The sequence below is a fragment of the Clytia hemisphaerica genome, unplaced genomic scaffold (assembly GCF_902728285.1).
Source record: "Clytia hemisphaerica strain Z4C2 unplaced genomic scaffold, Clytia hemisphaerica genome assembly, whole genome shotgun sequence".
In the NCBI taxonomy this organism is placed as follows: Eukaryota; Metazoa; Cnidaria; class Hydrozoa; order Leptothecata; family Clytiidae; genus Clytia; species Clytia hemisphaerica.
Window position 1 is genome coordinate 19,808 of NW_027104229.1, and position 14,577 is coordinate 34,384.

General features: G+C 34.8%; 1 protein-coding gene across 2 annotated transcripts; it reads right to left on the reverse strand.

Annotated features, from left to right (window-relative positions):
• Positions 1–7,715: 7,715 nt before the first annotated feature.
• Positions 7,716–13,451, reverse strand: LOC136815858 (uncharacterized). 2 transcript variants are annotated; one of them, XM_067072308.1, is made up of 3 exons: positions 13,149–13,451; positions 8,802–8,972; positions 7,716–8,189 (listed from the first exon to the last, which is right to left on the reverse strand). In XM_067072308.1, the coding sequence occupies exons 1-3, from the start codon at positions 13,197–13,199 to the stop codon at positions 8,007–8,009; spliced, it is 405 nt and encodes a 134-aa protein (XP_066928409.1). In that variant the 5' UTR covers positions 13,200–13,451; the 3' UTR covers positions 7,716–8,006. The 2 variants fall into 2 exon arrangements, with proteins under 2 accessions (XP_066928409.1, XP_066928411.1); XM_067072310.1 differs by lacking the exon at positions 13,149–13,451 and adding an exon at positions 10,032–10,123.
• Positions 13,452–14,577: the final 1,126 nt, after the last annotated feature.

Genomic DNA, 14,577 nt, shown 5'->3' on the forward strand with positions numbered 1-14,577 from the left:
CCCTGATGAAATCATCTGTTTTATTGCCGATTAAAAAAAAATGACCGAAATGACGCTCAATCTCCTTGAATATATTGAGCTTTTGTGTATTTTACGTTTTCAGAATTTAACGTTCGGGCGAGAATTGCTATTTAGCCTACTTTCATTTTCTCCTTGAATTATTTCGATTTTAGGGGGTCGGTGGCTTCAGGCTATATTCCAAGCTCATCGAGCAAATTGAGCTTTAAATCTGAGATCCTAAGCTCCTAAGTCTTAAGTCTTATGTTAAAACTCAGAGTTAAAACTCTACTTTCTAACTGTAGTTAAGGCGCTTAAAAAATCATTGTGGTGTTCAAAATTACACCGGGAATTCCCCTTTGTCTCAATATTTCTTGAAGGATTGTGCAAAGATTTACACTGGAAATACTTGGTACAACCTGACTATCACATTGACTATCGTTGAGCCGCCATCTTGAAACACCACATTATGATCTGTAAAAACAACGCACGCTAAAAGTACCCAAAAAAATAACCCGATCGGAAGAAAGTTTAGAAATCAAAGTGACATCGGGAAATCGGATTTTTTTTTTGCCGTCTTATGATGATGATGATGATGGAAAATTTTACCTATTTGAATGCTCAGCTTAGGCTGACCAATAACAACAGCTTGATAAACAAATCCCCGACAGCACGCGTCCAATTATAGAAAAAGAAATTGTCACTGAAGGATTATTCTCTGCCGTCTTTCCGTTTCGATAATCTGTTATCCTTCTGGTAATTATGTTACATGTTGTTGATTTGCGTAGCGCACACAAAGTTATCAACATAATTGTATAGATTCAAAGAAACAAAGTCTCATTTAGTCTAATTAAGTGGGTTAGAGCTAATTAGTCAAATCTGATGGTTTTGACTTCATTGGTTTAATTGGTGTGGTGATGTGACGATATGGACTTCTGAGCTGATGCTTCGATTTTCAATGTGGAGGGACCGAAAGGTTTGCAAGGTTTTGCATAGTGTCCTCCCCCCTGGATTCTGGGGGAATCTGAATGGATTTTTGAAAAAGAACCAAGTATGGGGGAGAAACTTTTATGATGGGTAAGAAACTTTTATGGAGCCAGAGGTGGGACAAATTTAGGGAGGGGAAAAAGATTTTGCAGATCATCCAGGGGAGGGAAACAACTTTTTCTGGGTAAAGACCCTTTTTTTTGCTTCCAGATATGAAAATTAGTAGTAAAAAGTATCAAAATGAGAAATTTTTGAGTAAAACTATTAAAAGCATTTTGTGTCCAATGCTATTCTTTTGGGGTATTTTTTGGCAGTAAAATTTTTGACCGGGACCTTGATCTGAGGAGGGGGAGACGAGGAGAGCCAGTGCGGGGTAAACTGAGGGGGCATGGAAAATTTTTACTTTAGGTAACAGACGCTGAAGGACACTATGTTTTGCAAAAAGTTAGTTCCCTCCAAATTTCACTAAATTTCCGGTTTCTGTATCGTACTTTTACCTTTAGATATATTTTGATCAAAACTATAGGCTTGTTTTTTGTGTTTTTTTTTTCAGAAATTTGTTCTCTTCTTTGATTAACACAAATTATGAACCTTCCTCCAATTAGAACAAAGTAAACAAGCACATAGTACCCCGAGGAAACTTGAAGACTTTGTACATTATAGACTCTAAGTAACACATGAGATTTCTTAGGAAGTGCTTGGAAACCTTTCAAAGGATTGACATACCACAATAAACAAAGCACAGATCTAATGATTTTTGTTAGTCACTATTTACTGATCCCTTTATTCTAAAATCGAAAACCAGTTAATGCCTCGAAAGTTTTTCTTGAATCGAAGAAAATTGTTTCGTGCTTTTTTTACCGGAGTAATTTCAAAATCAATTTTGCAGCTCAATAGTTAACAGTGATTTGTAGCTTATCAGTATCGTGTTTGAGAGGTCGAGACCCACCGTTTCATCACATCCTGCTACTTTTTTTCTTTGTACAATTTCACAAAATTAGATTTTTAAAGAAAGATGACCTCCTGAAGATATGGTATCATTACTGTTTTAAATGACAATATGAAATGTTATTAAAGTCAATTAAAACTCAATTGGATGCCTTGTTAAGATAATGGTTAGACATACACGGTTAGTTATCTAGCAATATAAGGGCATGTGTTAGAAGAAGATATAGTTAGTTGATGTTGTGTGTGCAGTCTGAATTTTTTTTTTAGTTTTGTGTTTCTTTGGTATTTAGGAAAAGTTTGATTTGAAATGTTTTTTCGGAGGATGTTTTTTGTTTTGTACAAAGAAGAGTTGCAGGAGAACATATGGATGCTGTCTTGCAAAAACAGCAAATAAAGTCAAAGTAGTTCCTTTTACGGTCTGGATTTTTACCTTCCTAATTATATCTATAGAGCAAAGAAGAAATTTAGAAAATCCTGTATTTTAGGTGGTTTCATCTTTTCACCTATGTTGCCTCTGCAAAGGTTTCTATTTTTGCTAATATCTAGTTTCTGTTAGGGGTGGTTGGAGGTTTCTTCTCCAACCCTAGCACCCCTTATGGTATCTTTTTCGTCAAAGCTATTTCTGGCAGATTTGATGGGGAGTAACTTTGTGAAAGTGGGTGGTTCAAGTATATCATGTCCACGTTTGTCGTCATGACCGTCATGCCCGCCATGACCATGAGCCCAGTAACACTGTAGTAGCCTAGACAGGAGGGGCGCAAAATTTGTGTAGGAGAGCAGATTTTTATGATACAGTAATTATATTTTTATTATCAGATTTTGCGCCCCTCCTGTCTACGCTACTGCGCTGTAAACTTTTACTTCAGAAGATTTAGTTAGGCAACCTCTACATGCCTGTCTCTCAGATCGCTCAGGAAATAACAGTGGTTTCGTCACTGGTGTGAAGAGTTTGTTTTTCTCCGTTCTGCACCAAACGCTTCCTAATATCAGTTAGAAATTGAATAGCATCAAAAATTATGATCTTGGCTTTTTCATTTTCATTTTCGGTAAAGATCTAACAAAGTTTACGTCATTACTACGCAAAGGAAGTCGAGCAAACATGTCATTGGCAATGGATGCGTTAATTACATTGGTAATTGTCCAATGGGTGTCTTTCTGTCTGTGTTGCAAAATCTGAGAATAAGAAAATTATAATTACTATGATATAATTAGTGTAATAGATACAAGTATCCTCTAATCTTTCTTATTGTTTAAGTGCTTGTCAAGATTCTGATTCGTTGTCTTTTTACTGTCACTGTTTGTTGATGTTGATGGCTACAATAGATATGGTTCTAAAATCTATTTCAAATATATATGGTCCTAATTTCATAGGCTGTTTTAGTCCATGTCGAACTTATCAGATGAAAAGATAAGTAATTGTAATTTCATTGTCTTTTAACGAACGTTGCACTTCTGACTTACTTGCTCTATTGTCTTAAACCTGCCAGTGCAATCATTGAGTTTAAAGCTCCGAAGGGACTAGAGATGAATCTTCAACCTTTCTCTAACAAGAAAAGTGAAGCCTTAAGATTTGCACCGTATTTAGAATGATGGACTGAATATTTTTTTTTGTTTTCGCGTGACATATTTTAAGATCTGGCGATGAGTTTTACTTTCAATCTTTCAATCGTTTTTGCGAAATAAGTTGCCTCATTTCCTATCCAAGACCTTCAAAGATCGATGACCCTAATGGTTTTGTTTACAATTGACTTTCTCATATTCGATACAAGTTACTAAATTCAATTGAGGTCATGGAATCCTCAATACTATCAATTTGAAGAGTGGTACCATATTTTGAAAATAAAAGATTAATCAAGATTACCTAGATCTTCAACGAAAGACTCTTGATTGGTCCTTTTGAAAGGTCGTGTAATTAAAAAGTAAGCCTTTTCTCCTCTAACGAAATGAACGCTAATATTTTATCAAACACCGATTCGTTGCCAATTTTTTGATCAAGATTATGATGATGGAATTCACTATTCGCATTTTCTTTCGTATAGTCTTTTATTTAAAGTAATCAACTGGTAATGTTTTTAATGAAAGCTAAGGAATAGTCACTGACTCAAAGCTTAGCAACCTTGCATTCATAATATGAATACTGCTGGATAAAACAAGATCAACTCTGGTTGGGGTATGTACGTGCTGAGCGGATTAAGACTTACAAAGCTCGTTGTCTAAAGACCACAGATTGCTCTTCCTTGACATTTTAACGTTGAAATTGCCGAGAATGAAGACTTTAGGGAGTTATCGACACAAGAAGACAAATAATAATCTATTTTTTGGCATGTTCTAAAGCTTACTCGTTGGTGACCTGTTAGTGGCGGTGGTCTTTTTTGTTTTGATTTCCAGACAGATGGACTCACATTTTTTTCTTGAAATACGAGAGCTTCTTAGCATGAAGGTCATGATCATGTTTACTGAAACCTCTCTGCGTGTTCAATGCTATATTTTTCAGAACTAACGTACACAGCATCCTTTCTCATACTAAAGTGGTTGATAAAGCTTTAGGCAAATGAATCAAATGTTAAGTCATAGTCTGAATTAGGATCCCAACCTAAGAAGGTTTCAGTCCAAGTCATGTTTGATGAACGAATTGTGTGCCAGCTGGGAAGAGGATGGATGATTTTCCCCAAAAAGTTAAGAATATCCATCATGAAATGAAAAACACCATTTTTATAAAAAAAAGCGTGAATGTTTGTTCGGCTCGGCCAGTTCTTATTATTTTCAAAGTACATTCGCTTTAAGTGTACTCGTTTTTCTTACCATTTGATGTTTAGACTATTCGCTTAAGAGTTGGTAGGTAGCAAAAAATAGTCAACACTGTAGTGCAAAGGGTCGTACCAAAGATTTCGCATTTAGTACAAAAATCGTACTTGATGCCTCTCTGCTTGGTGCTCAGCAACTAAACATATTAAAGTGGAGAAATACAGGTGGATAGTTATCGAAAGAGGAGTCTTCTACTTATTTGAGCAAATGGACTATAGGGTAAATTGGTTACACGCATTTTTATAAGAATGTTGTTTTTCCATTTCATGATTGATATTCTTAACTTTTTGGTCGAAATCATCCTGAAATATTGTTACAGCATTCTTAGATTAAGATGAAAACCAAGCCTAAATCTAGCATGCAGTATATACCTTCAGCAAGAATTTCGGATTTTTGTAAAAGTTCTTAGCATTGCTTGCGGAAGTAAATGGCAATATACAGGTAAAAGGCTATAGAAATGACATTCTTAGCTTCAGTTGCCTAATTCCATGATGGCAATATTCTTACGAGATTCTTTATTTTTTGGCCATTTTCATCATGGACATTCTTATAAAGTGTATTCTTATAATAAAATGCGTGTAGATTTCAATTTTGCTTTAAATATTAGTTTAACTACTTTATCCCTGTCCCCTCCTGAATTATTCTCGAAATTTATTTTAGGTTTCCGCTTTTTCCGTTAAGTTTTTATACCTTGACGTATTGAAATAGTTACTGTCCTAATTTATTGTCCATTTCAGTGATCTGTGATATGTTGGCCACTCTCCGAGCTTTAAAAAGATATTTATTGTATTGGATTGAAATAACTTTTGAATCTAACAAACCCCTTTTTATGATTTTAGGTAAGAATATAAAAACGACTGTCATCCTGTAACACCCCACTTTTTATGGTCGTTGCTTAAAGTCATTGCAAAATCCGTTTAAAAAGAATTGAGGAATAGACATCCTTTTTTTTAATAATGAAGAAACAACAATCGCACTATTCTTTCGCTAACCGATCATTCACGACTCGTGAGCTCATTCTCGTTTTCCTCCTCGGTATACAACTCGGCATTTTTGTCGCCGCTTCATTACGCCACGTTTACACGACTTATTTGTTGTCGTCCAACACGAGCGTTTTTGTTGATCGAAAAGATGTTGCCGCCCTGGCGGGTTTAAGGCGACACCCATTGGTTAGAAATGATGTCATGTATGATGACGTCACAATGTTTGCGAGCGAATTCGGAAACCATTATGACGTCACAACGACAACTGGAATGCCACAAACACGGCAGCCGGTTTTATGAGCGACTATTCTTAATCTTATTTGTCGAATGCCATTGTCATTTTGTGTTGATACAGAGTGGTTTAATGGGCCATTTGGGTTTTGGAGCTCTATTTTACAACCGAACTACTTCCTCTAAAAGACTGCAAAACCTTATGGCTTGGAGAACTTTATTCTACATGGAAAAAGAAGTCAAATTATGCATGATGCAGATTACCATACCAAATAGAAGGAAATAACTTGATGAACATTTTTAAATACAGGGTACTTTCTTCCACGCAGGAATTTCATCTTTGACATAATTGGTAGAACTGCGAATGTAAGTGCAGGTTTTGAAAGACAATTTTCATCGCCTCCGTTAAACTTCAGATATTTTACAGCTCTGAGAACTAATGTCAACCAAAATTCACATTGGGTTGATATTATCATGGACACATATTATATATTCTCTTTGGACTTAATCTTTGCAGAGGTCAAGGGAAAATTGAATATGCTTATGGCATCAATGATTACCAATTGACAAAAGACGACGGCACGCTTTTAATCATTGTATTTTGAGTTATTGTGTATACTTATGTTTTTTAATATTATTTTTTATCAAATACAGATAGGTATAAAAAGATATTTTTATGAAAATATATACATTTATTTATAATTTTTGTCATAAAGTTTTGTCAAAATTGAATTCTCTTACACTATAATTAACAACATCGGCTTCAACCTTCAACTTCGTAATTTAATCCTTTAAAGCTGCTCTTCTTTGGTTCTCTGCGTGTTCTTTCATGAAAATTTTTCATTTTACCGGGTGCACCAAAAAAGAGTATACAGGTTTGTCGAGATATCGTGAGCTTCAGAATTTTTATATTTCGTTCATTCTTTTTTCATCGTATAGAGGATGCTCTAACTTGAATTTTGATCATACATTAGGTTTGAAAAAATAGTTCGAAAGTTATTTTCAAAAAACTGACTTTTTTTTAATGTCGAAATTTCAAAAAATCATCAAAAACAGCGAGCAAACTTTTCTCTTGACACTTACCTTCTTTACACATAAAATACCAAAAAAATGCAACTATGTTCATCAAAACTCATTTACAAAATCTAAAAATATGGTAAAGCAAGCTATTCCCATGTGGGATAATATTTTTGGAAAAGCTGACAAAAAGTTTTGGAAATCTTCAAGAGAAGTTTAGATGTTATGTGTGTGCTATGTGAGAAAACTTTGAAAAAAAGGACGGGCAAATAAGATGGAGAAACTGTTGGCAAAATATAAATAAGAAAGAAACAAAAAAAAAACCATAAAATTGTGTTTTTGCCATTTTGTCTTATTTATAGGGGGCCCCTTTATAGCCTGATTGCTGTTTTTAAAGATTTTTTGAAATTTCGACATGAAAAAAAAGTTTTTTTAAAATAACTTTCGAACTACTTTTTCAAATTTAATGTATGATAGCTCAAAATTCAAGTTAGAGCATCCTCTTTACGATGAATAAAGAGTGAGCAAAAAATTTAAATCCTGAAGCTCACAATATCTCGACAAACCTGTTTATTTTTTTTTGGTGCACCCGGTATGTATGGGAAGCTCGCAATGTATGGACCAGCGAAATCGTCGGATTTTCAAATGCACGTCACATTCAAATTTGACGGTGTTTTTTTACAGACAGTGTATAACCCATAACATGTATTTTTACCGATATATCGTTAGCTTATTCATTAAACGAAACTGTTCTTCTATGTCTCTCATCGGGTATTTCACCATACTTTCCAGTGAAAACCAGGTCAATTTGCAATCTCCAGGTGTATAACACGTATCCAGGGGATTGAAGATCGAACTCTCCAGGAAGTAAATCATTGAAAGAATAATATATCCTCCACTCTACTTGAACAAATGTTTCTGGATGAGCCCAATATAAAGGTTAAGAATGACGCTTTTTAATGTGGCGCTGATTTAAGATGGTATTTCATTCATTCTGCCACAATTCTCCAAAATATCTCTTTTTAATAATCCACTCCGCTAAGTCAAATCTACTTTGCTTTTATCTTCTTTTCTCAATATCACCGAATGTATGATAATTAAAATAATAGCTATACACCAAAACAACGTTCCAATGACAACTCCAGCGTTGGAAAGATTTTTGGCGAATCTTGCATGTTTGCGAGCTCTTGTTTTACGGCCAGATCGTAGATATGTCGATACCTGTGAGGAAAGAACCAATTTAAGGGACCTTATTTATTTTGACCCTCACTAATTCGAGCTCAAACAGAAAGTCTTAAATTGTTCGGATTACAGAGAGATACGAACTCCCCCCTCCCCTATATAACCAGAACCAATCCCCCGAGATAGCAGGTTCATTCCACTCCTAGAAATCATAATGAAGCAAAAACGGTTGCGAGGATGGTGCTGCCGAAAGGTACTATTTTTCAAAATTTTTGCCTCAAAAAACTCGTTTTTATCACTTTTTACACCCTTAGAGTGCTCTCTCTCTGCACTTTGGGAAGCCTGAAAAACATAACAAAAACTACGGTAGCATTAGTAGGTGGGTCGATTACCTTGAGTGTCCCCCGGATAAGTCTTTAGCGGTTACAATAGCTTGAAGGTTTTGTTTTTAAATAACAGTTACATCATTGGATAGACACGGATGTGGAGCAAGATTGGTCAGAAAGAGGAAAATAAAGATATTTTTTTGTTTATATCAGCAAGCAAAAATAAAACCTTTAACTTTCGCTAGTTTGAAATTTAGATGATTCAAACAAAAAATCGGCAACTACGTTCGTTAAAAATTTTCCAAATTTTTTAAAACAAACTTACCTTATAAACATTGTTCAATGCGAAGCATCCAATAGGGAAACATAGGATAGTAGCAAGGAGCGAATAAAGTAGAGTGATGCTTATTTTCGGTGCTTCGTAAAGAAAATCATCATCTTCGGAGCGATAACTGATGTTGTCTGGTGTGTCTACTGGTGATGTCAGTTGACTGCCCTGTATAAGAGAGGAAAGAAGTCGAGGTTTAGTTTAAGACCGTCTAACATTCAACTATCATAGTAGTATTTTAATAGCGTGTTAAAAGACGCTACAGCCCTCCGCTACCACTTACCAAATGACGATCAATCTGGCAGGAATAAAAAAACCTAGATTTCCATTTATAGCCTTTTCTATATTAGGGATGGGCTGCTATCTATAACTTGTCGAAAAGTGGCAATTCTCAGATATCATTATCACTATGATCATTGTTTACCTTTTTTTCGCAACAAGTCTCCTGGTTAAAAAAGATTGTTTATATTTTTATCGTGAACGTGAACGCCCACTTCTAATTATATCTAAAACTACTAATGGTTGAAGTATCGCGGCGCGACTAGATGTCGAAAGCGAGCCAGTCAATGCTTGTATTAATTTTGCGAAGCAGGAGTGTTTGCCCAACAAGGCCAACATACGTACCGTAAGTTGGTCTAATGTCGACATCCCCCTCTAATTTCGACACCCTTCTTTAGAGATAGGAATAATTGGAAGGTCAGAATCGCTGATGGAAACTATTTTTCTTTGCTTAGTGATAAAAGAGGAAAATATCTTTTGTCAATAAGTGATCCCGACCTTCCTATTATCCCTATCCCTAAAGAAGGGTGTCGGCATTAAAAGAGGGATGTCGACATTAAACCAACTTACGGTACAAGGTTCGATTACTAGATTCAGGCAGAATTAACACGATTTCCTTATTTCCTTATTTCGCTATTTTACCACCTAAGTAGCCAACACTAACTAATGATCCCATTAAGTTAATAGAATTCGAAATTCCCCACTCACAAAATTCAAATCGAATAATCCTAATCCGTAAATACCATGGGTCCCGCCCGACCTACGCACCCACCGCCATTGCGGACTAAAGTTTTTTAAAGTTAATTAAAAAAAAAAACAATTAGAAAGCGTCTTTTTGTGTTTAAAAGGTTCAGAAGATGAACAATTTTCGCTATTTCTTCCCGAAATTCTAGCCCCCCTCGCTTCCAACGGCCCGTTGGGACCATAAATACACAATCCGCTGCTTACCAAGCTTGAAGTTGTTGACTTCTTCTTCATCAAGATTTTTTTCTCACATATGGAAAGTTTTCGTAAGTTTGGCCTATTTGACCTATTACCATTCGACAAAGTCATCCCTTTTAGTCAAATATTTTATATCTATAACTGATCCCAAAAAAGTGATACCTTAACCTTGCGTGAATTTAAAAATTTTCATAACGTATATACTCATTTTCCTAAAGAACCCAACTGAAGATTGCATCAATGATGCATGAAACCAGTGGTATTGGTATAGAAAAAGTACTGCTTCTTTTGAAATGAAGCGATTATTTAACCAAATACTTCTCTCTATTACAGCTTAGTTCACTCTGTCAACCTACGCAAATAAAAAGTTTTCATCATCTGTTCTATCTCCTCATTTCATCAACTCTTTAAACGTGACCGGTCTATCATGTTACTTAAATCATTTTCGATTAGTATTTTTTAAAAAGCAGTATTTAAATCGCGATCTGGAAAAAACGATAGAAAAGAAAGCTTATCATTAAAAATTTTTGAATGAATGATTTAGCATGTGGAATGTAACCCAGTTGACTCACAAATGTAGGCTACGTCATATATTCCTCCGTTTCGAGCGTAAAACGTAAACTTAAATGCCCGGAAGCTTAAAAGCCTGGAACTGTATTGTGTAGACTATCACAAATGTTGTTTTAACGTTCATCTTACGTTTAATATGGACGTAAGGTGTTGTTTTTTTGGGGGGTTTTGGGATATGCTTCACGTTTTTTGTTGTTAAGCATAACGGTTTTAAGCATAGCCACGCTGAGATTTGTGCGCTCGCCCACCAGGGTAGTCTTCAGGCCTAAACCCCCTCTACAGCATGAATTTATCATAACAATCTTGATGGCGTAAAAAATTTCAATAAAAATATCGTGATTAGAATAGATTAAACTATCGTCGTACATCACTTTAATTTTTGGCTGTCAAAAAACTCATAAACATCAGATTTTTCCCTTTTTAAATTTAGGCCTAGGCTCTGTTGCACTTTAACTCAACTTGATTTCTTGAACTGTTTGAACTACTCAACTTTACAAGAAACTGCTTTACTGAAATACTCACGACGAACAGTCAAGTAATTCGATAAGGTTTAGGCTGCACACGTATCCCCTCTGATATGTTTTGATATAGAAAATACGCATCATGTTTAGAATTCCCGTCCGAGAGTTATCCCAAATTTGGGGTGTGCTATTTTCAGAGGGGATTCGCCTAGCCTAAACCCTCTCAAACAATTCAAAAATCGAACCTTCTCAAATTACTCGACTGCTCATAGTAAATATTTCAATAAAAAAGTTTCTTGTAAGTTTGAAGAAAGCAAGTTGAGATAAAGTGCAACAAAGCCTGGGCTTTATTTGATTAACTAATTAACCAGAAAGCAATCAGTATAGTGGCTTTAAGCAAGGACTTCTCTTCCTTTAGATTTTATAGACCCACTGTTAAGCTTAAAATGTCAAAAAAGGGGAAAACCAAATAAATAATTCTGCTTGTTTGATTGCCATATTCCAACCAGCTAACTAATAAAGTTCAGTCTTCAGCATACATCACTCCCCCTTGTTATAAATGTAACATTCCTCTCGATCCTTAGCTTGTTTTTTTCCGACTTTAGTTTCAATGAATGTTTGTTCTTATCACCTTTAAGTGAAAAAGTTTTCCACATGCAAGGAGTTCAATGGCCTGCACAATCTTAAAGAAATTTTGTGTTCTTGCGAATTTTGACGGACATAAAAAAATCATAAAAGCATACAAGTCTATTTCTGCTTTCCAAGATATTAACGGTTGTAACTTGTAGCTTAAAATAGTGTATTCTTAATTACAGAAATTCTCCAACCTTTATTTTCAAATCGACTAACCACTTAGACATCAAACTTCATGGAAATTTATTATTGAGAAAACTCTTCATTTTTAAGGAATTTTCATCCTTTGGAAGGTTGATTTTATAATTGCTTTGCAATTCTTTGATTCTTTGTTGAAATTTACCCTCCAGTTTTAAATTTTCACCGTTTAGCCAAGTAGACCAGATTCTTGCCTTGTTAAGAATAGTAAAACCGTTTGAAAAGTTTACTTTGTTAAGTCTCAAAAGCTAAACTCTAGAGCCTAAATTATTGAGATATCACTTTACTACTAAAAAACGTAATATTTCCCTGCAAATGTTCCATTCCAAAAATCTGATCAACATTTTAACTGAAAAAGTAAAAGATCTTGCATAAAATTCCCACATTTGTATGAAAATAGTAGGATATAGTTACTGTGGTAATTCGATTTATCGCATTCAAATTTGTTTTCAATATATTTATATAGACCGATTTCCCACAAAAAAAAATTCAAAATTCAAAAGCCTGTATATATAGTTTTCAGATTTGTGGTTTTCCAACTCAAATTTAAGAAGCCTAAAAGGTCATTGCTCAGTTGGCCAAAAAAACTGTTTACAGATTCCTTTTAAATCGACTCGAACTAGGTTCTATTTTGATCTTTGGAAAAATATTATTCAGCTTCTCAAAATTCAAAGGTTTTGACGCTCTTATAAAAAAGTGTACATTAACATTTGAGAACCTCTTGTTTTATAAGCTTCAAGCCCCACAACCGTCTCTGAATTTAAAATCGATTCACTCAATCATTAGAAACCAATGCAATGTTGATGTTTTTTAACAACCTAAAACTGAACCAATTGTACTTTGCTTTACAACAAATATTGTTATTACTACTACTGCGTGAACAACCACTTTTGAGTGGTTAAAACCACACCATGCGGATCTTATATTTTGATAATGGTTGGGACCACCTCTAGAACCTTATTTTTACCCCCATCATCTTTGCTTTTGAAATATGACTAAATCTCCGAGTTGATACTGATTAATTCTGGCCGTCTTCAACCCTCGGGTACCTTTATAATTACCTAGTAGTGACCATAGCTCTAAAAAGGGTTCTATTCTAGGATTCAAACTGCCAAACTCCCAAAAGTTCATAGCCCTTTCCATGGCTAAAAGTTGAGAAATTCTGATATATATCCCTATGATGCCAAATTTTCTTCCTCTACACCCCGGAAAGAAAGAAGCTATTGTGATAAATAGTTTAAGTAGATATTGATGTTCTTACCTTGTTCTGAACTGTAAGAAGGTTTGGAGAAGAACTATTTGGTGTGCTCATTGTGTAGCCAAGTTCAAATTTCTTCGCCACGATAATGATTTATCTTTTTTTCTTGGTTGTAGACATCAAATCCAACCAGATGTTTGAACCTCTTTTCGCTTGTGGTTTGGTGCTATATTTTACTGTATTATAGAGCTACTTTATCTTCCAGAAACATCTCCCTTGCATATTCCTTCTCTTCGTAAAATTTCTCACAAAAATTTGTTTTTGTCATTTCTATAGATTACATGACACAAAAATTTTCTGTCAAAAAGCAAACAAGATCTCTCTTTTTCTCTTCGCTACTTGACACTTGATGAAAATAAAAACAGGCTACATAGCGCTCCACCGTTGTAAGGGAACGTTTTATGTTCAGCGATTTTATTTTAGGATTTTAGTAAAGAAGCTTAAACTATTAAAATTTTATGAATCCGTTTTTTGGATCTGATTTACTCTAGTTGTTTTTAGGCTAAAAAAATTATTCAAATTCGCGTTCGCTTTTTTCGCGTACTATTTTTACATTTTACTTTTCTAGTACGGGTGACCCAAAATTCAAATATTCTTCGACTTTTCTTCCCATTTTTGCTTAAGCCGCAACATACATACTCATCTAGAGGTACGGTATATCAACTTCGGAAAATAAGAAAAAGAAAGCAGAAAACAACACTGTTAGGCTTGCAATTCAAAGAACTACAGAATGAAGAAACTCTAAGAGCATCCAAAGGTTTCGACAATTTTTGACGCTATTAAAAAACGTGCTCTGCCGATCTAAAGGAATTTATAAAAGCTGCTTATAATATTAAGAAAATTGGATTTTTATCAGGTATTAAATATTCAAACCCTGTTGTGACTTGTAAACAAGCCAATGAAACTGAATTTTAAAGGTTTTAAGGAACAAGGAAGCTTTTCCCAAAAACTCGTGAAATAACCTGAAATCACCAAATAACCATTTTCATTCCAAAATATTTGGCAACCAGTTGGCCTTTATGATTAACGGGGACCTGCAATCGGAGCTTAAAAAATCAGCTTTAAGAGCTTAGGAAATGTAAGCATTGTCGTAGAAAAATACTAGTGACGAGTTTGTAAATAGTAAGTTCATATGCCAGAAATGCTGCAGTTTTGGACAGGAAAAAAATCCAGAAGTAGTGCGTGGATATTGCAACCTTACGTGCAAATTTTGTGATGTGATGGATTTTCTATGTCAAAATCGAAACGCATAGAAATAAAAATAACCATCTGTCGAAATATTTTTCTAAAATCTTTGTTTTGCTACTCCCCCTTACTTCTTCCTTGGAAGAAAATTCATATATGTAAAATAGATGAGTAGGTCCGGTTTAGACATTTTATACACAACTGACACGAACTTTAAAAAATTGGATAAAACCACCAGAAAAATAAT